The sequence below is a fragment of the Mesoplodon mirus genome (assembly GCF_964341445.2).
Source record: "Mesoplodon mirus genome assembly, chromosome: 11".
Lineage (NCBI taxonomy): Eukaryota > Metazoa > Chordata > Mammalia > Artiodactyla > Ziphiidae > Mesoplodon > Mesoplodon mirus.
This window is the reverse complement of record NC_138987.1, coordinates 81,414,641-81,440,925: the sequence shown is the minus strand read 5'-3', so window position 1 is coordinate 81,440,925 and position 26,285 is coordinate 81,414,641. Positions and strand designations below refer to the sequence as shown.

The following is a 26,285-nucleotide window of genomic DNA, read 5'->3' as shown; positions in this document are numbered from 1 at the left end:
CATGTACCTCATTATTAATTATGACTTATTTGTAATTTAGTTAAATACATACACAACACTGAATAGAAATTAACATATGTATATGTATATACACATACTTGTAAGTACAAACCTTATATATAAACACATGTAACTTACAGCAGGGTCTTTGACTAACATTGTTCAGTTTTTAAAATCCAAGACTGGGGAATAAAGGTGACAGACTTGGGCTTTTCATTTTTAGCAGCATCCCTTATTAAACCATTTCACATTTGTCTTCTTATCATTAGGATTTTAGTGTTCATTTCAGTTTGGGTCCAAGTAAGGTTGGAGTAAAAAAACCAAGCAATTGCACTTGAACATTATTCAACGATAATTATTCTTTGGCACCTCTCATCTGTGAATTTTTTCATGTAAGCTCCACTTTTATTAATTGGTAAAACTGACATGGCTACCAGCTTTCCAAAGATCACAAAGTGAGCCACAGCCTGAAGTCAGAATAATTGCCTTTATCTGCTTAGGTTTGGTACACTGCTTTTATACCAAACACTCTTCTTGTTTGAAGCAGAGAGAAATCAGCAAAAGAGGATATAAACTAAGGTTTTCACCTATTCTAACAGGCTTAAAATACACAAGTCTTGTATTTTCAAGACATCTATTTTTCTTTGATTTTGTGATTCTGTTATGTGCAAAGCATAGAACTATTGTGGGATTATAGAGATAAGCAGACACTTTCTTCTTTCAAGCAACCTACTTTCTAGTTGGAGGAATTAAAACAATTACAGAAATGTAATTAAAAGAGGGAAATCAAGGGAAGAAATACAAGGAATCACATTTGGTTGGTGGTACTAGGAAAGGAATCATGTAAGAAATGCATCCGATAAAGGTTGTAAAGAATAGAGAAAATGATGAAGGGGAAGGAGAATGGCATGAGGAGGCCTTTCTAATGTAGAGAGGGATCTGCATGAACCAAGTCATAGAGGGTGGATAGCAGGAGATGGGACTAGAATTTGGAGTCACACTAAATGCCCATGTGAGGAGTTTGAATAGAGAATACTTCTGTGGGTTGAATTGTGTCCACCAAAAAGATACGTTCAAGTTCTAACCCCCAGGACCTGTGAAACTGACCTTATTTGGAAATAAGGTCTTTGCAGGTATAATGAAATCAAGATGAGGTCATACTGGATATTGGTGGGCCCTAATCCAATGACTAGTGCCCTTATAAGAAGAAGGAAATTTGGATACACACACACACACACACGGAGAATGCCAACTGATGACAGGAGAGATGGGAGTGATACGAGCCAAGGAATACCAAGGATTGCCAGCAACCACCAGAAACTAAGACGAAGCAGGGAAGGATCTTACCCTAGAGCATTCAGAGAGAGCTTGGCCCTGCCAACAGTTTGATTTAGAACTTCTAGCCCCCCAAACTGTGAGAGAATAAAAACCTGCTGTTTTAAGCTATCAAGTTTGTGGTAATTTGTTACAGCAGCCCGAGGAAGCTGTCTTAGGCTATTCAGGCTGCGATAACAAAAATATCATAGACTGGGTGGCTTATAAACAGAAACTTATTTCTCACATTTCTGGATGCTGGGAAGTCCAAGATCAAAGCACCAGCAGATTCAATGTTTAAGGAGAGCTCACTTCCTCACAATCGGATGTCTTCTCATTATAACCTCATAGGTGGAAGAGGCAAGGGATCTCTCTCAGGCCTCTTTCATAAGGGCACTAATCCCATTTAGAAGGGCTCCACCATCATGACCTAATCACCTCCCAAAGGCCCCACCTCCTAATACCTCCTAATACCATCACATTAGGCATTAGGATTCAACATATGAATTTTGGGGAGACATAAACATTCAATCTATAGCAAAAGCTAATATAAACCATAAAGGAATTTTTCTATTAACTGTGGCAAGATAAACTGAGATCCTTACCTATTCTTTTTGCTTCTATTGGAAAAGGAATTGGGGGATTAGAGAGAATCCATTTGGGAAAGGTGCCATCTGTCCAGAGCTACTCTCAGGACTATGAGGTCCTTTATAAAGAAAATAGGTCAAAGAAGAAATAACTCTTCTTCTAGCAATGTGGTTGCCAGAATTATTATTCTGTTAGGAGTAGGGTCAAAGCCATGTTCAGAAGAAGAAAAGGTTTACTCACATGAGGCGGTTCAGCCCTGCGGTCTCGACAAGAAGACAGTCACCGTGGCAGGCGGTGTTTGCACTAAGATACTTTAGAAGAGAATCAGCTTCAGACCCCCCAGTAGACAGGAGCACCCCCTTCCCACTTCAGGCAGCAGAATTCAGGCTGCAGGAAACCCCCATTAATATTCAGCTCATTTCTGAGGTTAAGTAGTGAAGGGCTCCTTTCCCAAGGAGGAAATGGTGGCCTTTCCCAAAGAAGGGAGGCGATAATATTAGAGAGTTGGAGGAGGGGTCAGATGAGGATGAGAGGGAGTGGGAAGCGTATTATAGATGGGCTACGGGAAGCAGAGGAAAGTACTGATTCACCACCAACCAGTGTAATGGAATGGATTAGCTGGGAAAAGTAACGAATCTCAGTCTTTCTTAAAAAGTCAGTTAAAAAATCCCTTTTTCTCTTTCTCAGGCTTCCCTGTTCCTTAGTCAAACACAGTTATCCATAGTATCTTGAGCAGAATTTGGACTGTAACCAGAATGAGAGAGAAAAAAGGCAATATTCATTTTTCTGGATTTCCAAATAGGCTCTGGAGAATCCAAAGAGAAAGCCCCAAAGAAAGCGTGACCAACCGGGAAGCTGGCAATGGACAGAAGAGAGAACAGAGGGGGTGTTCATTCCAAGAAATATGGTTTGGCACCCTGCGAAAGAGATGGGGCAAACTCCTGAGCATCTTGCCAGGCAGCTGTGGAGAATTCATAAACCACCAGCCCAAAGGACCCCAGACCCGAAGGAAAGCATGAGATCTCAAGACTGTTTTCTCTCATCCCTGCCACATACACACAACCACAGGGAAGTAAGGAACTGGTCCCTTCCCTCCCCCTGCAGGACGGAAGGAGGGACCCTGGAAAGCCAGCATTACCCTACGTTAGAGCATCGTTATCCAAGGAGTTTAAAAAACATAGCTTTTACTTAACTAATATCTAAAATAAATTCTTTATGGTTCTTAGGGATCAGTTTATTATTTCCATTTTACAACGGTGGCCAAACTAAGATAAAGATACATGCAAAATGACAAGAAATTTGTGAAAAATTTTAAAACTCCTAATTTCCAGATGATCTAGACTCCTATTCATGAGGGTCTGTCCGAAATTATAGTAAAATCAATAAAAGACCTTTAATGATTAAATAAATATGATAGCTCAACCCTTGAAGCAGGGCAAAGAAGGAGAGGGGGCAAAAAAGGCAAGAAACAATGCATTTTTAAATGATTGAAAGTAGTAAGTTTTCTAGGTACTAAGGCTGTGACAGGAAGCATTACAAATTGTTGTGATGAAGAATCTAGCTTTCCTACTGATGGCTAATATTCACGCTAATACAAAGGTTCTCAGAATGTGGTCCAGGGCCAGCGACATCAGCATCACCTGAGAACTCATGAGAAATGTAGTTTCTTAGGTCCCACCTCACCTTCAGGACCAGAAACTCTGGGGGTGAGGCCCAGCAACCTGGTTTAACCAACCCTCTAGGAGATTCCAATCCTGCTAACAGAATCCTGGTCCTTAATATGTTTTATCACCATGACCAACTTATATTCTTGACAGGAAATCCCCTTTTTTGTAATCTAAAATTAAACATAAAAGAAGCAACTTTTTTAAAAGAAGTTTTTTCCTTTAAAAACCTATAAGAAAAATGTAAACATTTATTAAATACTCTAATAACAGTCGTTTACTGAATCCATTTTTCAAAAAAAATTGAAATTGGGATCAGACATATCAAAAGTATTCCATTTAATTAAAAGAAAACTGGTCACTTATCACTCATGGCTTCCAATTTCTGAGCTCACTTTGCTCTTTTAAAAAGATTTCTGTACTCACTATTTACAATAGCCAGGACATGGAAGCAACCTAAATGTCTATTGACAAAGGAATGGATAAAGAAGATGTGGTACAGGTATACAATGGAATATTACTCAGCCATTAAGAAAGAAATAATGCCATTTGCAGCAACAAGGATGGACCTAAAGATTGTGATACTGAGTGAAGTAAGTCAGACAGAGAAGGACTAATATCGTATGATATCACTTACATGTGGAATCTAAAAAAAATGGTACAAATGAACTTATTTACAAAACAGAAATAGAGTTACAGATGTAGAAAACAATCTTATGGTTACCGGGGAGCAATGAGTGGGGAGGGATAAATTGGGAGATTGGGATTGACATACACACACTACTGTATATAAAGTAGATGACTAATAAGGACCTACTGTATAGCAACAGGGAACTCTACTCAATACTCTGTAATGACCTATATGGGAAAAGAATCTAAAAAAGAGTGAACATATGTACACTTAGAACTGATTCACTTTGCCGTACAGCAGAAAGTAACACACACTGTAGATCAACTATACTCTAATAAAAATTAAAAAAAAAATAAAAAGACTTCTATACTAAAATCCCATTCAAATAAAAAAAAGTTTATTAGGTTTACATATTATACTATATAATAAATATATTAGTTTATAAAATTAGTTTATAAGTGTATTTTCATGAACAGATGAACAAAATTACCTTCTAAAGCAAGCTTTTCCCTACAATTATTTGTCATATTTATTCTTTAGTTTCATTTCTTCAACTAAAACAGGTCACACTTTCTCCTACCTTAATACTTAGAAGATATATATATTAGTATTTTATTAAGAATTTATCATTTTAAGGGAAAATACCTGTCATTTTACATTGTTTCGTGAAAACTTTAGCAAAGTATAAATCTGAACTGCTTCTGATGTCAATATAAGAATGTACATCAGTATTTTCTGAATGACTAAAAACTACATGAAAATAAACTGTATGTTAAGTAGGTCATCTTCTCTGAAATCTGTATTTTACAAAAATATTCTATATTAATCATTTTGGCAGTGTCCTAGTCAAAATAAATAAAATATTTCATGGTGAAAAGCAAGAAAAAAAAAAAAAAAACGAATTCTACATGTTTAGTGAGCTTACCCGAAATACAGATAAACATTAATATAAGACAAAGAAGGCAGCAGCTGATGTCTAGGACACCCCAAAATGATGTACATTCGGAGTTTTTTGCTTTTGTTTTGTAGAATTGATGACAGACATTTCTTCAGACTCTATTTCTTTTTGATGTAAATAAAGACACATCTTTGAAATCTGTGGGTCTTACCATTCCCACAGAGGAAGTAATGCATTTCTTCAGACCCAGAGATAAGAAGATAATAATACTTTAGTATTATTATCTAGAAATAATAATAGAAATAAAGCATCTAGAAATAAATTTGCTGGATATTTACAATCATGTCCCCTCCTTAGTGATTTTTCAAATGTGGCTTGGGAAACACTAGCAGAACAGAAGGATCCTTCCCCATGACAATTAAAATAATGAAATGTGAGTGTGAATTATTATTTATTTGATGTTAGTGTTATCTCCCTCACCTAGACTATAAGTCCTAGGAGGACAGGAATTTTGTTTTGTTCACGGTTGTGTCCCATGTAACTAGAACACTGTTCAGCATGGAACAGCTCCTTAATAAATATTTGTTGGATGGATGGATAGCTGGATGGATGGGTGGATGGCAGGCATAGAGAGTTTTTGTTCAATTTTTAATGGTAAATGTGTTTAATTTTCCAAAAGAGATTGATTTTTAGAAAATACTGAATTACAATTTGTGTATATGAAAGATGTTCTAATTCCTATCTGGAATAAAGCAGTCGTTTACTTACAACATAAAGAAATTAGGAATTATAGCATTGCTTATCTCTTCAAAAGTATTCTGATTCTTTCATTGCTTCTAGTGATCTTTTCCCCCCCGCCAAGGAAAGCACCAAGAGGTGAAGAAAGCCATCGTTTTGAGGCCTTTGACCATATTAAAGTAGGTCTTATGGTTGGCTGGGAAAACTTAGAGAATTCTTGCTCTCACAGTAATTATTGGAGAAAGTGGGATTATTATTCACACTAAGGGACTATCTCTGGTTCTGTCCCTGACCTTTCATGGGAACACGTACACATCCCTTGACCTTTTTATGTCTAATTTACCTGGCTGTGAAATAACAATGATACATACAATACCATATCAAAGAGAATTACTGGAGGGTCTGTGCTTCTAATGCCCCTGACATTCCTCAACCAACCAGACCTAGCGAAGAGCACAGTATTACTATTCTTCTCTCCTTTACGATAAACCTCTTCTAAGAATGAGTCAGTTGCTTTTCTCTTGCTCTTAGTCTTGACAAAGCCATTTGAAAGTGGCCTAATTAAAGGCTTGGAACCCTAATGATGATTTTCACAACAGTTCTCACACTGCCGGTGTGCTCAGGAGTCTAATCTGAAGTGCACAAATGAGCCAGATGTAAAATCAGGGGTGGAGTGTGGGGAGCCGAGAGGAAGCACTGCGAGATCATTTTCAGGAACTTCAAGCTCAGTTGCTTGAAAGCGTTTCAACCTCCGGTTTCTGCCGCTTTCTATTTCTGAGTTACATCAGACGGAGAAACACCATGCTAGTGCCATCTCTATGTTTAACTGTCTAATCAACAGCTGCTTACAAAAAAGGTCAGCTTTTGTTAGAGCATTCTCAAAAGGGAGAGAATTATTGCTCAAGTGAACTTCTGCATTTCAAAGGCAAACTTAATGAAGGAGGAAATGAGGTGGCAAGGTGAACTTCAGCTCTAAGTCAGGATTCAGATCCGTTGAATCAAACTGAAAAGAGACAAAGAATTGCAAACAGATGTCTTCTGTTACTTGTTCATTCTGTGACACCCAACGCCTTTTCAATGTTATCTAGTCACTCAGAAGTTAAATTACCCAGGTTGCAAATGAGAAGACAAAGAGAGGGCATGCAAAGAAAAGAGAGAAAAGGAGGAAAGAAAATTTAGAGACAAACTCATTTAGAAAGATTTGTTCTCCATTCTTAAAAAATACACAGCTAACTGGTAGACATCCAAAGAAACACGCATTGAACACAAACATATAGATACTATGGGCAAAGCTACTGCCTGCATTTTAAGCTTCTTTGGTCCTACATGATGAGGTCATGAATTATCCATAAATATTGTTAGATCCATAAAGCACGTTATATGCCATTTTAACATAACATAAAGACCCACTTATCCCAATCCAAAACAACAACAAAATTCTCTTCATAAGGTAAGCAATCATGAGCTAAATACTACGATTGGTGTATGCCTTGTGTGTTCATTCTAAAATACTTCAGGAAACTGTAGTGTGTGCCCAGTAATTCTCTAAGCATAGGGATTACAATAGTGAACAAAACAGACAAAACTCCTGCCCTTACGGAGCGGACTTTCTGGTCATGGGGGAGACATACACAAACAAATATATGGTCTACCAAAAGGGGAAAGTGCTAAGAAGAAAATAAGGCAGAGGATGGGAGGAATGAACACTAGGGGGGATGGAGGTTGCCATTTCAAATGAAATGGTCAGAACACTGTAACAGAAATTTAAAAGGCAGAAGAAACAGTAAATTCAATGACATAAAGCAGGATTATGTTTGCTGGCTTCAAAGCACAGCCATGAGACCTGTGTGGCTTAAGTTGGGGAGGAAGAGGGTGGCTGGAGATATAGGTAGAGGGGGCACAAGGGTCAGGTCATACTGAGAAGCTTATGAAGCCAATGCCAAGATTTGACTTTTGTTTAGAAACAAGAAGTATCAGAAGGTTGTAAGCAGAGAGGTGACATAATCTGCATTGCATTTTTAAGGGTTCAGGGCAGCTGCTGTTAGAGAAGACATTGAAGAATGCAAGGGTGAATGGAGGGGGGAGGACAGTTAAGACGCTTATTAAAATAAACCAGGTGAGAGATGATGGTGATTTGGACTAGGTGGTGGTGAAGGATGTCGGCAGATTCTGGAATATAAAGTACAAGAGGAAGGATGCTGACAGAGATGGCTAGAGTGGGACTGCACAGTGCTTAGCATCAGGGGCTCAGAACAGACCTGGGTTCAAACCCTGTCCAATAACAGTACTTTATTCATATTTATCTCAGAGAGTTATGGTAATGATTACATGAGACCCAGCACTTAGTACTTGATAACTATGCGCTAATTTTTTTAAAAAAAGTAATCAGGCACGTGATCATCAAAGGTCTCCCAAGCCCTGTTCCCGAGTGCGTGCCCTGTTCTACTGAAAGCAATTGAAAAGTTTGGTCTGGAGACAGACACAAGCAGTTGGCATTTTAAAACAATCCCTTTGACCTCCCTGTGGAAAGTGGATTAAAAAGGGACTTGACTGGAGGCAAAGAGAAAGGAAGCTGCTGCAGCAGCTGTCCAGGCAGAGGGAGGAAACGGGCAGGAAGAGGAAGACCGGGCAGGTCTGAGGGATGCCCAGAGGGCAGAACTGGTGGGCCTTGCTGTCCGCGTGGGGTGGAGGAAGGGTCAAGATGAATGCCGGCTTTCTAGCTGGGTAACTGCTTAGAGGACCGTGCCACTCACTGAGGAAAGGACCTCGGCGTAGCTCTGGGGAGAGGCTGGTGATGATTTTCAGACTGTTTCCCTGCGCCACAGTAAACGCAGATGGCAACACACGAGAAAGGAGAAGGTCAGGGCCCTCAGGAGAAGCCAGAAGGGTCTGGCTGCCTGTCACCACCTGCAGCCTCAGTACTGATCTTTTCTTGATATGTGTGTTTAATTGATTACTTTGGAAAACTTCTCCCTTCATTTGTATCAGTGTTGAACGTGTGGGAGTGATCAACTTCAAAAACGAGTTAAATACGCACTTCTGAATCAGGGGTGCAGTCAATAAAATAGGGGGTGATGGAGGATGTCAAGGAAAACCTGCCCACAGAAAGTGTTTCCTGTTAATACTGTATAGACAAATGTTTGTTTATTCCTTTTGGAGCTCATTTGTGGGCCCTCTTGCAGCATCCACTTAGGATCTGAACACGGCAGCTGTCTGAATTCGAGCCCTCTCCAACCCTAATGAGCTTCAGGAAGGCTGACGTGCTTCTCCTTCCTGCTTCTGTCTCAGGAATCTGAGCGTGAAGGCCTGGCTGCACCTCCTGAGCCCACTGACATTTAATTAGCACCATTGCTGTGATCCCATAGCGTGCGTTACCAGATGGGAACCGCGGAGCACCACGCGGGGTGGGTACCGGCTGAAACAAATCCCTTGTCTGGCAGCTGAAGATCTGCTTGTGCCATCGGGAACCTATATTTCCTATTAGCCCTTTACTGGTAGTGCTTTTGGGTAATGTGCTAAGAGCAGAGACAAACATACATGAGGAGGCTGTGGAAATCTTGGATGGACATTTTAAACAAAACACACACGCAGACACCCACTTCTGAAGAGCAACTGCAGTGTATTTAGGGTATAAATGAAGTTGCTCAGTGACAGCGAGACAATTTGAGCTGTAATGCCACCAGGGTTTATGTCATCCTCCCTCCCCTCTAAGATTTAGAACTGATATTTCACTTTCATGCTGCTGAGGACAGGGATCAGAAGAGGAGACACTGACTAAGCTGTTTTGATTCACTGCTTCTCTGACTCTAACATGCACCTGGAGTGAATCTCCTTTTTAGGTATTAATCCCACAGCCTCCTCTGCTCACTGCTGTCTGTTTAGGGCCCCCACTGCTCGGTATGGATTGCTCTTAGTGAGACTGTTGGTAACCTGCTAAGTGCCAAGTCCTGGGGTTGGGTTTAGGGCTACACCTTGTGTATGGAGTTCCTTGGAGGCCCTGGTTCCTGGCTCCTTTGTGAGTCTCTCTCCTATATTGCTTTCATGTCCCATTCGCTCAGATCTCTCCTTCTCAACCTATACGTTTCTCTTTCTCCGCCTTTCCTTTAAAGTGTTCCATTCTCGATCTTTTTCCTCCTCTCATTCCAATTGCTTTTCCTGAGAAATCTCGTTTACACCCAGCACTTCCACTATCATCAATATACTAACGTCTCTGTCCATCCATGCTCCAAGCCCAGCTCTCGTTCCTGAGAATCAGGTACCTATAATCAACAGCAGGTTAAACACCTCTGACCCAATATCCCATAAATTCCTCAAACACCAGAGGTCTAGAACCAAGCTTCTTCTCCCCCCATTCCACCTCCCAGCCTTCTCTATCTCCAGTCTTGTGAAATGCACCATCATCTAACCAGCCACTGGCTCTACACCTGGCAGTTATCCAAGACTCTCCCACATTCCGGCTCTCTTCATGCCATTCCCAGAAATGAAGTGGAGTTTGCATTTATATGATGGTAATGGCTTCTCATTTCTCCAGGGATAAAGGCCAAACCCCTTAGGAAGCTCTACATGCCCTGACCTGACCCTGCCAACCTCCGCAGCCTCATCTCTGGCCCTCTCCTACTTTGTGTCCCAGCCATTCTGGCCTTCTCTTTTGGTTTGGTCCTTAGGAATTTTACATATAAATCAGTGAGAGGCTCAGGATTCTCACACTGCTGTAGGGGCTCAAAGAATACATGCCCAGAGAGGGCAGAGTTATGGTTTTTGCTTGTTTAGATGCGAGTTAGTTTTTTAAAAGATTCTTTCTGTTGATAAATAGCCCAGATTAATTCCTTTAATTTCACATAAAAGAAAATTAGGCGATAATCAGATTAGTTTGATAGCAGGAAGGTAGAAAGTTCAAAAGAGGCTGGATCTGGGTCAGGTGACCAGCCTCGGGGACAGTTAGGGAAGGAAGCTGATGAGGGCAAACCTCTGAAGCAGCTTCTTTGAAACTGTGGCCTGCGGACAACTTGAATAAAAATACCCAGGATGTATGGTAAGAAGCAATTTGGGGTTCCACCCCAGACCTATTCAATCAAAGTATCTAGGGACGGGGTCCAGGAGTTTGATGCCCACTACAATGTCAGAACCACTGCTTTGACCTCAACTTTCATACACAGCGTTTCCCTAGTTACGTACCAGATGGAAGCAGAATGTTACCTTTTCCCCAGCAAAGTTTCTTTATTCTGACCTCTAACCTCCACCCCTAGATCTGTGTCATTTCAAGTACTTGTGCCTACATGTTCCCCTCTTCTGCTTCTGTTCTACTTGATTCATTCACACTCCTGTTTCATACTTGATTCATTCATACTCTCAATCTGACGATTCAACCTACGCTGCCTCGTCAAATAGTCAACTGTCATTTAGGATCAGGCTTCCACTGTTCACAGAAGACTGAAATCACAGAATCATAGCAATGGAAAGAAAGAACCTCCAGTGAGTTCGTTTTTATCCAGGCAGACACTCTAAGTGTACGTCTCTCTGTTGTGTGTGTACGCACGTGTGTTACACTCATATACAAAGTGAACTGAATGTTAAAAATATAAACATGAAAGATACTTGCAAATAAATGACTTACCAATTCTGACTCATAAAGGTTTTTCAAATGTGAGAAACTTCTGATTGTGAAGATTCTAAAAAACATCTAAAGCAAGGGTTAGCAAAAGATGGCTTGTGGGTCAAATCTGGCCTACCACCTGTTTTCTTAAATGAAGTTTCATTTTAACACGGCCATGCTCATTTCTTTATGTATTGTCTATGGCTGGTTAGGCACTAGAATGGCAAGTTAAATGTTTGCGGCAGAGATTGTATAACTGAAAAAGCCTAAAATATTGACTACGTGGCCCTCTGCAAAAAGTTATCTATAAAAGTGAAAAGTAAAACACACTTGCAAATATTTTGCAGATCTCATACAGCTGACAAAATGTTAGATATAGATAGATAGAAAGATAGATAGGAAAAAAGATATATTTTGAACCAAACAATTTTATATCTCTAGAAGCGATATTATTTCATTGATAACACGAATCCCAATAAGGGACTTTCCAGAACTTTCCCCTACTTATAATTTCAAATAACTGCTTGGTTGTGATGCAGAAGGGGGACTTTTTTGGCCTGGCTGAGGACAACTATTGCAGTTTCTGAAACCTGATTTTTAGTTCAACAGTTTACCTTCAAGCACTATTTTGTCACTATGGTGTCTCACTTTTCTGTGCCTCTGTAAGTAATTCTGAAACTCCAAATGCACCAACAGGCACAAAACACAAAGGCTGAGCAAGCTCATCACATTACTAGTAAGACGCACATACCTACAAAAGTCTCTTGGCTACTAAATCAAAAATATTTTTATTTTAGTATTTTCATACACAACCTTAATATTCTACCACTGGATCTATTGACCAAAAGAGTAAAGTGGATCCCTGTGTCCTGCCATCCCATCCCATCTCATACTTCTACAATGTATCACTGGAATAAAGTGTCAGCTATATAGTTAACTTTTCTCCACTTATGTTTGAGCTGGAAAACCAAGTTAACCAATAAACATAGGCAGATACATGCAAGCACACACACAAACACATACATCCAGAATACTAGTTGTGCTTTGAAATAAGTGTTTTCATATTGGTATGTTTACTAATTATATTTTTACATGTTTACTAATTACATGTTTACTATTACATGTTTACTAATTATATTTTCTCTTTTTAAAATTAAAAAAATTTTTTAACATCTTTATTGGAGTATAACTGCTTTACAATGTTGTGTTAGTTTCTGCTGTATAACAACGTGAATCAGCTATATGTATACAGATATCCCCATATCCCCTCCCTCTTGCATCTCCCTCCCACCCTCCCTATCCCACCCCTCTAGGTGGTCACAAAGCACGGAGCTGATCTCCCTGTGTGATGCAGCTGCTTCCCACTAGGTATCTACTTTACATCTGGCAGTGTATGCTACTCTCTCTCTTCATCCCAGCTTACCCTTTCCCCTCACCGTGTCAAGTCCATTCTCTACATCTGCGTCTTTATTCCTGTCCTGCCCCTAGGTTCATCAGAACCTTTTTTTTTTTTTTTTTTAGATTCCATATATATGTGTTAGCATACGGTATTTGTTTTTCTCTTTCTGACTTACTTCACTCTGTATGACAGACTCTAGGTCCATCCACCTCACTACAAATAACTCAATTTCATTTCTTTTATGGCTGAGTAATATTCCATTGTATATATGTGCCATATCTTCTTTATCCATTCATCTGTCGATGGACACTTAGGTGGCTTCCATGTCCTGGCTATTGTAAATAGTGCTGCAGTGAACACTGTGGAACATGACTCTTTTTGAAGTATGGTTTTCTCAAGGTATATGCCCAGTAGTGGGATTGCTGAGTCATATGGTAGTTCTATTTTCTCTTGGGTTCCTTTTTAATTGACCTGTCTTTAAATACTTGCTTAGTAATGTCAGGTTATAAATTAGTGCATGAATAAAAGTATAATCATTAAAAGATCTTTTGAAGACTTGTAATAATGCTTTTGAGTTGGTGGATATCTTTTTTTTTTTTGCAGTACGCGGGCCTCTCACTGTTGTGGCCTCTCCCGTTGCAGAGCACAGGCTCTGGACACGGAGGCTCAGCGGCCACGGCTCACGGGCCCAGCTGCTCCGCGGCATGTGGGATCTCCCCGGACCGGGTCACGAACCTGTCCCCTGCATCGGCAGGAGGACTCTCAACCACTGCGCCACCAGGGAAGCCCTATGCTATATTTCAATAAATATTTTGACTGAATTGTTTTTTGGTGCTTAAAACCCTCCAGAATTTGGTAAGATGTGTCCCTCCATTCTCCCTCCACATCTGCACCACGCTGCTTTCCATATCCCTTGTTGTGGCGTCCCAGAGTTCCTCACCTCCATACACATAACATGATGACTGTTACCTCTTCCTCTGCTCTTTCCTTCCCTGTGATGGAAATGCCTTCCTCTCTTTTCTCTGCTTATCTAAATCTTATCAATACATAAGCTTAATCTAAAATGTTAGCCCCTCCACAAAGCCCTCTATAGCAACACCAATATTAACCTATTTCCTTTCTAGTGATCTATGGCGCCTGTTAACTGTAATAGTTACTTATTTACTCACTCAATCAATCAAAAGTATTTACTGTATCAAACACAGTCCTATGCACTAGGCAACACATTAATGAATAAAACACAACTCCTGTCTTTGCTGAACTTGGAGTCTAGTGGCATCAAACAAGGAAACAGGCCACAGTGATTCAGTGATAGATGTTCCTTGATCAGAGTAAGCAGTGTGTGATGGGAGCACACAGCACAGGCATCAACCCAGCCTTGGGTTAGAGAAATGAGAAGAAACTAAGGTTCTGGAGTCACAGGGTCTGGGTCTGTGTCTAAGTTTAAAAGACTGTGGGAGAATCAAGAGTTTCCTCACAAATATGTAAAGTGTGAGAGGCTTAAAAAGGCATTCAAATGCAGATCTCAAACAAGCAGCTGGATATACCAGTCTGGTGTTCAGAGGAGAGGCTCACGCTGGCGATACAAATTGGGAATTTATTATGGTACAGCTGGTGTTTAAAGTCACGTGACTGAGTGAGATCATCTAGGGAGGGAGTGTCGGCTGAGAAGACGAGAGAGCCGTGGAATGGGTCCTAGAACACTCTGATTAGAACACTTCTGATAGAAGCAGGAGGGGAATGGGAACCAGTGACAGAAACTGAGAAGAAGGGGCCGGGGAGGAAGGAAGAAAGAGCAGAAAATCAATCGTGCTGCATGAAAGCTAAGTATTTCAAGAAGAGAGCAGCCGACTGTGTGAAATATTAGTGACAGGACAAATAACGATGGAGTCTGAGGACAAGCTGTTCGATTTATCCAGGTGGCGGTCACTGGTGACCTCGTTACGAGCTGTTCTGGTGGCATGGTCAGGATGAAAGGCTGACAGGGATGAATTTAAGAGAGAATAGAAAGAGGAAACGGAGGCAGCGATTGTATACAACTTTTGATCGTTTTGCTAAAAAAGGGAGCTGAGCTATGGGTCAATGGCCTGGGGGTTTTTTACAGAAGCTGATTTGCCTGCTTGAATGCTGAGCAAATGATCGAGTACGGGGGAAAGTTATATCTCTGTTCCTCTAACTCTCTCCCTCCCTCTCTGTCTCAGCCACACACTCATTTTCCCATGCATACCCCTAACCTGAGATCCCAGAGCATCCCAGGGACACATCTTCCACAGGGCTGCTGAGCTGTGATTGTCTTTATGCTTCCCGGTAATAAAAGGTAAATTCCACGAGGGTAGAGACTATATCTCATTTCACACCCTCGGGATTCCCCATCTGTGGCACAATTGATGTCTGTAGCATACCTGCCCCAAAAGGAACAGGCAATGGGATCTCAAGGAGGATGACATCCCCACAAGAATACAGGCTCATTGAGCAAGGGATTTAGATCTGTTTGCTGAGAACACAGCCAGGTTATAGTATGTGATCAATAAATTTACACTGAATTAAGAATGAACTGAGAATGAATTTAGCTGAGGAAAGTCATGAAAATAAACCTGATTAGCCTTAACACTGATGGAGCACTTCTGATGAACCAGGCTCTGTCCAGATGCTGGATTGTGTATGTAGGAATATTTGTGGAGACAATTGTCTATATAGCATCATGTTAAAATGTTTATTGAAAATTCAGTTGCCTTTTATTATTACAGAGTATGCACGGCAACAGGATACAGCTAAGCTTTGTTTTTTTTTTAATCTAGTATCTGACATTTTTAAATTACTAAGTTGTATTAATCTAAACCTCTATCACATCACCAGTAATTAATACTACTAGTGAGGGTTCCCTCAGTAAATTCCTATGAGCATTAGGTATAAAGAAGTGTTGTGCTTCACTAATAATCAGTATGGGTTTGTTTTTTTGGGGGGGATTAGATTTTGGGTGGGGTATTTTGCATTATATACGTATCATGTAACTTAAATATTTCTTTTTTTGCCTTGGTTGCCAAGAAACACAGAATAATTAATGCTCAAAGTAACATTAGTTGGTAATAACCTATTTTATTACATCAAACTGCCTTGTGATAGCAACACAGAAAAATATCTTTCTTGTAGGGGGAAAATAGCTGAACCTGATTTTTTTATTTCTTTCAAAAAAGAAAACCTGCCGTTATGTTAAGTTAAGTTTTCAGGCAAAGTTCCTTCAGTTGCTTACATTTCTACATATCTATTTGCCAAGATTTGCAGGTTTTTCACATAGCTGGGCAATTAGGATAAGCCTATTTTTTGCGATTTGATAAAATAATCTCTTGATATTTAAACAAGTTTTTTTTCAACTAAATTCACATATTGTAAAGTTTCTACATTATGAAAGTCTCTCTATGAAGTGACCTTACATATCTATTTTCAGAATGACTGTTGTATCATACACACTTCATGTTTATTTATATTCAACTCAATTATAATTCAGAAGTGTAGATCATTATTTATCCCTGAGGACTAAAAACAGCTATGTTCATTTTTTTCTGGTCCGTTCTGCAGAACAGTTTAGAAAACATTGTTTACCATGCTGTCCTCTGCCCTTGTATACATTTCTCTGAGAATTAAATACCAGTAATAAGTTGGTCATAAATGAATAGTATAGGTATGACTTGTATTGCCCATTATTTTTTATTCTTGGTTACCAAGAAGCTCAGAGTTACCACTGATAAACAGTGAGGATATTGGCCAAGACCCTTAGCATACTTAGATTCTTTTCCTTCTCAAGGCTTTGATCTTGTATTCTAACAGTCTAATTTTACAAGTGCATTTCTTATTCAATCTTAAATTCCTTTTATAAGCAGATAAGGTATAAATAAATACATAAATATCCAGTAGCTGGTTAGTTACTTTTATGTTATTTAAAACATAATCTATTCCAGTAAAAGAGCCATCAAGGTCCAACTACTCTCCAGTTAGTGTCCAATAGGTCTCTGAAAGTTTGCTCTGCAAACATAGCTCATGGATACTCATCATAATTTTTTAGAGAAAGCTGAAGTCAGAGAAGTTGAGTGATGTAATCAGCTAATGGAGAAAATACAGGGTTTGGGGTGACTTAAGAGTTAAGCTGTTTGTACTATATTCTAGCCAGCAAATTGCTGAGCTACAAGTGCCTCTGTGAGCTGAAAACCCAGCTGTGTTTTCTACTCTCTGCACTACAAGCAATAATAAAGATGAAGAAATTGTTAGTTAAAACACTTCAAAGATATTAAAGATGGAAGTTATGTATCCAATTACAAGCTCATCCTTCTATTTCTACAAATAAAGTAAATGAAGCAATGCTGATTACTACATATTGGCATAAGAAAATAGAAGCGGCAAAGAGGTGAAGCAGCCTAAGTCTCTAAGGAAAACATTTTAAGTAGTTTGAGCAATACATACATTTCATATGACTTCAGTATAAATTAAAATTTAGCTACTTAAAGTAATGTATATGCATATCCCTTAAAATGAATATAGCTCAAGCAACAGCAGCTATGAGACAAAAATTTTAAGAAAAAAACCCCAGATTAATGAGGACTATCAAGATATCTAGCAAATTCTGTCAACATGACAGAAAGCATCCCAGTCCTTAAAACAGGATGGCAGTTCCTACCATCCTCTCTCCCCTGAAAGGAAAGAAAGAGATATTGGCTTTAGCTGGGGACAGGGTAACAAACCAAAGGTCTAAAATATGCTATGTATGTATTTCCCTGCATGGAAAAAAATATATATAGATGCAGCCCTGCCTGGTATCTCTAGCTCTCCTAATAGATTTTGAATTCAATGAATATAGTTGAAATTAGAGCAGACCTAAGGAGGAGCTGAAGACACTGTGAAGGCCTCTTATGTTGCTAGAATTTAGACTGCTGCTCTAATAATTATGTCACTCAGAAATAAATATAAATATACCAATCATGAAATGTTAAGCAGAAAAATATTTGCTTCCACTGAACTTGGCTTCAAGATCCTCACAGCAAACTAACAATTAGAAGTCCAATTTCGATCCATTTCCTGGACTATATTTTTTTATTGCTCCCACTCACCATGAATCTGAGAGGTCATATAAATGGCTGTAATCCCAAGATTCTCTGTTGCCTGTTGAAAGAGATGTAGGTGCCTATTTGAGGATTTATACACCTAAGCATTTTTCCCTGTGATATTTTTCTTTGTTGGAAGTTTTTTTGTTTTGTTTTGTTTTTATAATGAGGCCTTATGGGTACCCAGATTTTGTGAATCTACTACTAATTATGTAACCTAGACCTATATACATGAAATAAAGAACAACTCTAGAATTATACACAGCATAAGCTAGTGTGAAAGAATGTATGCAGTTTGGGGTGAACATAATAGATACAAGAACTCAAAGTAAAGAAAGTTCATTGTTGACTGGAAATGGGGTAAGTAGGTTTCAATTTGAAGTTTAGAGGAACTAAGGTAATACTAAATGAATTTTAAGAACAGGAGGAGATATTAGCTCAGCAGAAAATTGGCATCATGAATGAAAATAAGAAAAGTTCCTGACGAGGGAAGATATCATAGGGTCCTATCTATGTAGGGTCTGCTGACATGATTGGCAAAGAATAAACTACAAAATTAAAAAGAAAGTCCATAGCAGTTGAATAAGATTATTGACTGCCAGAATGCTAATATCAATTTTGTAGGATTCTATAAATCCTCCAGAGTACCTGCATTATATAAAAATATTCTCAGCACACATGCATTTTTACAAGAAATTATTCCCCCAAACTCTTCTTGAGTATCTACCATAGCTAGGTATGTACTTGTCCCAGGAACAGAAAAAAGTAACTGTCTGTGCACCAGGATTTACACTCCAGTGGGGAAAAATGTCATTAATTTTATGATACTTGATGATAATGATGATAACAGTAAAATATGTTTTTTTTCAGTTTTTTATTATAATACTTAAATTATAAAACACTAAATTTTTAAAGTGTATCATGTCCTACTCATTCATTCACTCGTTCATGCAATATTTGTTAAATGCCTACAATCAGGGTCATTACAGTTATCAAAGGTGTTGACTGAATTCAAATGACTCTAATTCATTTCATATAAACACGTAAGTAGATACCACACAAAATCCTTATCAATATTCCCCAAAGAAGTTCCTTTCTCTAAAATATCTATGGTGCCTAAGTCATTGCCTCTGCCTGGAATGTTCTCCCCCTTCCCCCTATTCTTCAAGATTTAGTTCAAGTGTCACCTCTTCCATGAATTCTCTCCTGACTCCTCAGGGAAGCGTGTCTTGTGCACACCTCCATTTTAACCTAAGTACATTCAGTTATAATGATTTATCTGTCTCCCTCTCCCCCCTCCAACACACACTCAATTGTGAGCTTTTTGATGGCATCTTTATTCATTTTCTATCTTAGCAACTGAAGCAATGCCTGACATAAGAGGTGCTCAGTAAATGTTCTTGAATGACTATCTTACAATAAATAAGCCTCGTGTGCAGTGTTTGTGAGTATTATAGTGTTCAAGTGCTGGTGGCTGGTTGAAGGTCTAGCTACACAGGTCTTTTATTCCTGTAAACACGCCAAGCTCACTGCCACTTTCCAGCCATCTGTGGGATGCTCCCCCACTCTGCCCCATTATATACTGCTGACTTTTGCTTTTTCACTTAGATCTAACTTCAGTTTCACCTTCCCAGAGAAAACCCTCTTGATCAGCCAATCTACAACAGCACCTCCTGAGTGTCTTTCATCACACCCTCTTCTCATTCACTGCATAGCCTGTGTCACTATCTGCTATCTCCGGTTCGTCTATTTGTCACTGCTCCCAGTCAGAATGTAAATGCCCTGAGAGCTGATCTCTTGTTGGTCTCCTTCACTACTGTATCCTAGTATCTAGTACAGTGCCTGACATCTGGTAACACACTCAAAAGTCCATGCAATTGAATAAAAAAGGAATGAGAACTTTAGATCCTTTACTCTACAAGTGGCAAACTATGGCTCATGAGCTGCATTTTGCCTGCTGGTGAGTTTTGCTTCGACTGCTCAGTGTTTTACAAATTTTTGAATGAGTTGTCAATTTTTAAAAATTGGGAGCTTTCACATTCTTTAAAATTTCAAAATTCAGACTTTTTGAAATAGTGAAAGAAGAAGAAATTCAGAGCCTGCAAACCCAGTTGGAAAGTCGGAAGAGGTAAGCAACAGCTTTACCATATCACCCCATCGACCCAGCCTCACCTGCCCCCATATCACTCATTTTTGTTTGGCCCTGAAGGTGGTTTCAATTTTGACCCTGATCTCTTCCAGTAAAGGTCGCATATGCCCTAAACCACACTCACATAACTACTACAAACCCTTCCCCCATGGACCTCTGTTACTACTAAACCTTGGACTATGTCTTTAGAGATAAATTAACACAATAAAAATTAACACTTTTTATTATTCCTGCATGGAAAAATTACATAGCTAAAAGCAAAAACTGAATTCATTATACACTAGAAGAAAATCTAGGTAAGTGTTTAACAGACCTCAAGGTGGTGGAAAAAAACTATCATTAAAACATTAAAAAGCAAATGAACCAGGATGAAGTAGATCTAACTACTATGACTAAGATTTATTAACCTTAATTAAAGTTCACTAAGACAAAAATGAACCCCAACTGAAGAATGGGTAAACACATTTTCAAGTAATTCAGAGAATAAATAGAAATGACCAAATAACATATTAAAAGACAGTCCATTTCATTAGTAATCCAAAAGATGTGAATTAAAATGAGATCCCTTTTCATTTATCTCATTAATTCATTCAATAAACATGTGTTGAGTGGTCACTATGTTCCTGACACTATCAACTTGGTGAAGCTTTTTTTAAATGGTAATAATTTTAAGATTCAGAAAGATGGCTACCATCACACTGTGGAAAACAATTTTATAATGTGCATCAAGAACCATAAAATAGTTAGTTACTACCCTGCAACCTAGTAATTAAACTTCTTGGAATTTATCCTAGGCAAATAGTCAGTGTAGCAGACAAGGATTAATGTATGAGGATGTTAATCATAGTGTAGTTTATAATATCAAAAACATTAGAAACCTAAATGTCTAACAATAAAGAGTGATTAAATAAATTATGGTACATTCAAACGATGAACAATTAAGCAGACATTAAAATTACATTTTCAAAGACTATTTAATGATGTGGGGAAATGCTGATGAAAAAATTTAAAGCCTATATTTAAAAAATAATTTCATATATCCAATGAAAGGGATCCATTCTTTCTCGCCTTAAGAGCCAGGAGTTATTTTTGCTTTCCACAGGCTTGCTATATAATATTTCTCCCCATCTTGAAAAGCACATAACACATCTCCCTATACTTAATTCTAGTAGGTATTGAAATAAAGGGTGTCATTGCAGCATTATTCACAATAGCCAAGATATGGAAACAACGTAGCTGTCTGTCAATGGGTAAATGGATAAAGAAGATGTGGTATAGATATACAATGGAATCTTATTCAGCCATGAGAAAGGAGATCCTTCTGTTTGTAAAAACCTGGATGAAACTTGAGGGCCTTACGCTTAGTGAAATAAGTCAGACAGAGAAAGACAAATCCTGTATAATATCACTTAGATGTGCTATCTAAAAATGACAAACTCAGAGAAAGAGCGTAGAGCGGTGGTCACCAGGGTTTGGGAGGTGGGGGAAAGAGGGAGAGATATGGGGGTCAAAGGGTACAAACTACCAGTTATAAGATTAATAAATTCTGAGGATCTAATGTACAGCCCAGTGATTATAGCTAATGATAGTGTATCATAAACTTGAATGTTGCCAAGAGAGTAGATCTTAAATGTTCTCACCACAAAAGAAAAATGATATTATGTTACTGGATTGGGTGTTAACTAATGCTATGGTGGTAATCATTTTGCAACATATAAATGTATCAAATCAACCTGTTGTAACACCTTAAACTGATACAATATTATATGTCAATTATATCTCAGCACAACTGAGGAAGAAAGGAAACTAAACTAAAATAAAGTCTCAGAAAAACAGAAATCGCTACATGGAATCAAAGAAACAGTATGACTTATATGTTAAACTTAACCTAAAGTACTGAGCAATGTTCTAGATTGCAGGCAGTGATTGTTCTATAGAAAGACAGGAATAAAGAGAAGGAACAGGAAGAAAGCAGAATATAAAAGATCAAAACTAGAGCAGAGAGAGGAGACAGAGACGCATGAGAAGAGCATGTGAAGGACAGAAAGTCTAAAACGGACACACAGCTGAATTTTAAGGAAATTCTCTGCACGACACTATGGTATCAGAACTTAAGAAATTCCCTTTTTGATGTATTTATAGTTCTATGTAGATCAGACAAGACACTTACAAGAAGCATTATTTTTTCTTGTAACACCAACCACAGGAAGGGCCAAAAGGATGTCATGGTGGAAAAAGCAGAACTACCTCACTACCATGAAAAGAATAACAACAAAAATTGAAAGTCTGAGGGCACCAAAATAAACTGTCTGTACAAAAGATGATTATAGTAAAACAAGGAGGAAGTTGAACCTCAGTTTTGGAATTACTGAACTGTGCAAAGGCAGAAATCAATCTGCATAGTCACTAGCATGGCGGAGCCAAACGATTCTGCATTCGCAATGCAAACAGCCAAACCTGGATGCAAGAAAACTCTTGGAGCACAGCTACATGGCTACTTCTGAAGCCGTGTTTATAGCCACTGTCTCTGGCATTTGTGTCTCAGTATGGGGGCTCTTTGGACAACAGATTCATAAGGAACTCAGCAACCATCTTTGGCCTCCTAAGAAACCAGCACGATATCCTGGCCTAGAGAAAGCCAAAGGAGTCATTTGTGGAAAGATCAAAAGAGCACAGCGGGCTCTCTTCTGGGTGAAAACTGAATTTTTCATTAAAATTGGTGGGAGGAGTCACCTCACAGAGAACACATTTATAAAGTGGCAAGGCAACAACTTCCTGTGTCACTGTAAGAAAGTGAGCAGACCTTTGCTTAACTACACTGCTGGTTACATATACCGTTGCACATATTTTGCCATTCCTGTCCTTTCCTTGAGTTCCTGGAAGGGACTCCTATGGACTCTCGTTTCATGTTTACACTCTTACAATTTAACCACAAGCCCTTAAGTATTCAGCAATTCCGAATCTCCTTCCCCTCACTCAGTCTGACATTCTCCCTCTTCCTGAAGACTGGTTTTATTTATGTATCTCTATATTGTACCATCCCAGCTCTGCAAACGACCGCTTTTCTAACATGTTGGTTTTCAGAAATTCAGAAACCTCTAGATAACCATTCAGACCATTTTCACATCCACTGTTTCATCTCTTCATTTCAGTAAGTTGTTTTTAACCCCTTGTTACTTTTTTTTTTTTAACTGCTTCCGAATTCCCACTCCTTGGACAATTTCACCATTCGTTGAATTTAATCTGTTCTCTCCTAGCAGTTTCATAAACTCAAATCCATCAAAATCATTGACCTTATGCTGTCTTCATTTTTAACTTTTTTTTTTTTTCTTTTTTTTTTTTTTGCGGTACGCGGGCCTCTCACTGTTGTGGCCTCTCCCGTTGCGGACCACAGGCTCCGGACGCCCAGGCTCAGCGGCCATGGCTTACGGGCCCAGCCGCTCCGCGGCATGTGGGATCTTCCCGGATCGGGGCACGAACCCGTGTCCCCTGCATCGGCAGGCGGACTCTCAACCACTGCGCCACCAGGGAAGCCCCCATTCTTTCATATTTTAAATCGTTATCTTTCAATCCATGACTAGCACTTGCATTCTTTATCCTTATGCTCCACTCTTCTCGACATTCACCTTAACCTGTTTTTAAAAAATCTGTGTTCTCTACTCTTATACTTAATCTGCTTAAAACTGGACTGAACTAACATAGGTCTTTTCTTGACGTTGATCTTTTTATTGTTACTCATATTATAATTAGTAACATGAAACTGCATTTTTAAAAGTTTTCTTCATGGGTATGAGGTGATCTGGCTCCAACATCTACTCCTCTATTTGTTCTAGGTCTGACTCGGCTGGTCTGTTCATTTCCCACTTAAAAGACACAGGGTCAGGTCTTGCTTGTGTAGCTGGGATAACCTTTCCAGAAAGAGCAAGACTAGCTTTCAGTCAAAAGACCATGGGTGGCTGTATTCCCTGACTTCCTTCTTCTAAAATTTATCACTGCTCCTTCTGCCCTTCTCTTTTTTGCTGTTTTCCTTCCACAATGCTACAGCTTCTGAAATAACTCCTTGATCATGTAGCCATGCTGTGTCACTGTATTTCTGTATTCATTCTAGAAGCCAACATGATTTTAATTCTCAGTTCATGCTTTTTTTTTTCCTCTCTACTCTCATTCAGACTCTGGACAGTCCTTCTCTAGCTTGATTCAATTCCTGTCACCCAATTTCTTTCTCCCTTCCTTCCTTCCTCCCTTCCTTTCTTTCTCTTTCTTTTCTTTCCTTCCTTCTCTTTCTTTCTTTCTTTCTTTTTCTTTTTCTTTCTCTTTCTCTATCCCTCCCTTTCCTTTCTTTTTCTTTCTCTCTCTATCCTTCCCTCTCTTTCTTTCCTTTCTTTCTTTTCTTTCTTTCTCTCTCTCTCCCTCCCTCTCTCTCTCTCCCCCCTCTCTCTTTTTCTTTTCCACATCCTAAATCTCTGTGTTCTACTTCCTTCAGTGTGCCCTTCATCTTAACTTTCAGTTCCTCAATAACTAAAATTCTCTCTTGTCTTCCTAGCTATAACCCATTTGCCCTCACCTTTTTCTGTTCTATATGTGCATTTCGCTATACTGTGAGAGACCTAAAAATCTTCTCAGTAGTGCAACTATATTACAAAATGATACCAGCTTCTTGTATTAATATCTTTTAGAATTTGACTCCTTCCCTGAATATTTTGTAAAAGTTATATTCGAGGTTACATACATTAGGCAGTTATACAAAGGACAGAGAAAGGCAATAACTGTCTAAAAGAGGAAACTTTTAACACCTTAAATTCACAGAGTGCTGTATGTCTATTACATCTCAATAAAACTGGAAAAATTTAAAAACTAAAAAAATTAATCTACTCAGAGTCTTACTTATAGCTACCAATGTTTGTTCAATTATCTGGTAAGATGTACAGGGAAGCAGGAAAAGGAAGAGATTGTCAGTGCGAGAAAATGACTAGAAAGAGAGATTGGGAAAGTCTAGAAGTTTGGACTTCATCCTGTAAGAAAATGTGAGCTATATAGATAAAATCAAATGGGCATATGTCACTTCAATTTTTTAACTTCTAAAAACTCTGCATTAGAAGATGCAAATTTAAAGCTGACCTTCAGGTTAATGAAATTAAATTTATCAAATAAAATTTATCAAGCGCCTGTTTTCACAAGTTACTATAAAATAGAAATGGTTTTCCTTCAAAAGACTGTAAATTTAGCCTTATATTTATTAGAAGTCCAATATAACCCAGTTAGAGGCTGCCACTTTAGAGCTTCTGCAGGAAACACGCCAACCTACAATTCAAAGAGGCCAGAAGCCTGTTTTGAGCTAAACGCAATCCCTTACTTCATACTCTCTATCTTCTCAGTAGCCTCTTTCCTCTGTCCTTCAAGACTTCCATCTGTTGCCATGGTTTACCTATTCCTCAGGCTCTGACATGGGATTGTCTCCTCCCTGCTGGCCCAGTTTTTGGTACCAAGTATTGTTTTCTTGTGCACCAGCCCCTAGCACAGCCCTGGAGGCACCATCAGGCATTCTGGGAGCTTTTTCTTCTCCTTGACCCAGAGCAAGGAAGGCAAGTGCTGAAAAACTGGAGGGACCAGAACTTGAAAATATGATAGCAAGCGTTGACACAAGACATGATTGATAAGATTAGCAAAACAATATAAAGATATAAAATGTGACACCTGATGGGCCAGAATATAGATATTGTGTCCAACATCTTTTGGGGAAACACCATCATCTCCGCCCTCATCATCCCCATGATCGCATTCCAATCCTTGGTTATAGGCATTCTTCACCACATCCACCTATCAAAAAACAAAGGGGAAAAAGAAGGCTTGAAATGCCACAAACAACATGCATTTACATCATCTATGAGGTGTAATTAAAACTTGGAATGCTTCCTAAGACTTGAAAAGTATAAAAGAATTCTAAATGAAAACAGCCTAGGAAACCATCTGTATTTAAATGAATATGGAAGTATTTTCCTACAATATTCCCTGTTTTCTTTGCAAAATTTGGCTTTGGTTTTTTAATGTTGACTGTGCCAAAGTTCCCATCAACTGGGAGATGTTGGAACCCTGATAAGCATCCATTACTTATTAAGGGCCCACTCATAACAAGAACACATGGTGCTGGACACCGTTCTCTGCCCTGAGGACCCAAGAGTGGATACAACAGAGTATCTGCCCTCAGGGAACTTACTGTC

The 26,285-nt window shown here is 38.9% G+C and overlaps 1 protein-coding gene across 1 annotated transcript in view; it reads right to left on the bottom strand.

Annotated features, from left to right (window-relative positions):
• ITPR2 (inositol 1,4,5-trisphosphate receptor type 2) overlaps positions 1–26,285 on the bottom strand; it is a 540,309-nt gene that overhangs the window by 119,971 nt on the left and 394,053 nt on the right. The window contains exon 45 of the mRNA XM_082634919.1: positions 25,762–25,884. Within this exon, the coding sequence (XP_082491045.1) occupies positions 25,762–25,884 (123 nt within the window). The remainder of the gene's footprint in view (positions 1–25,761; positions 25,885–26,285) is intronic.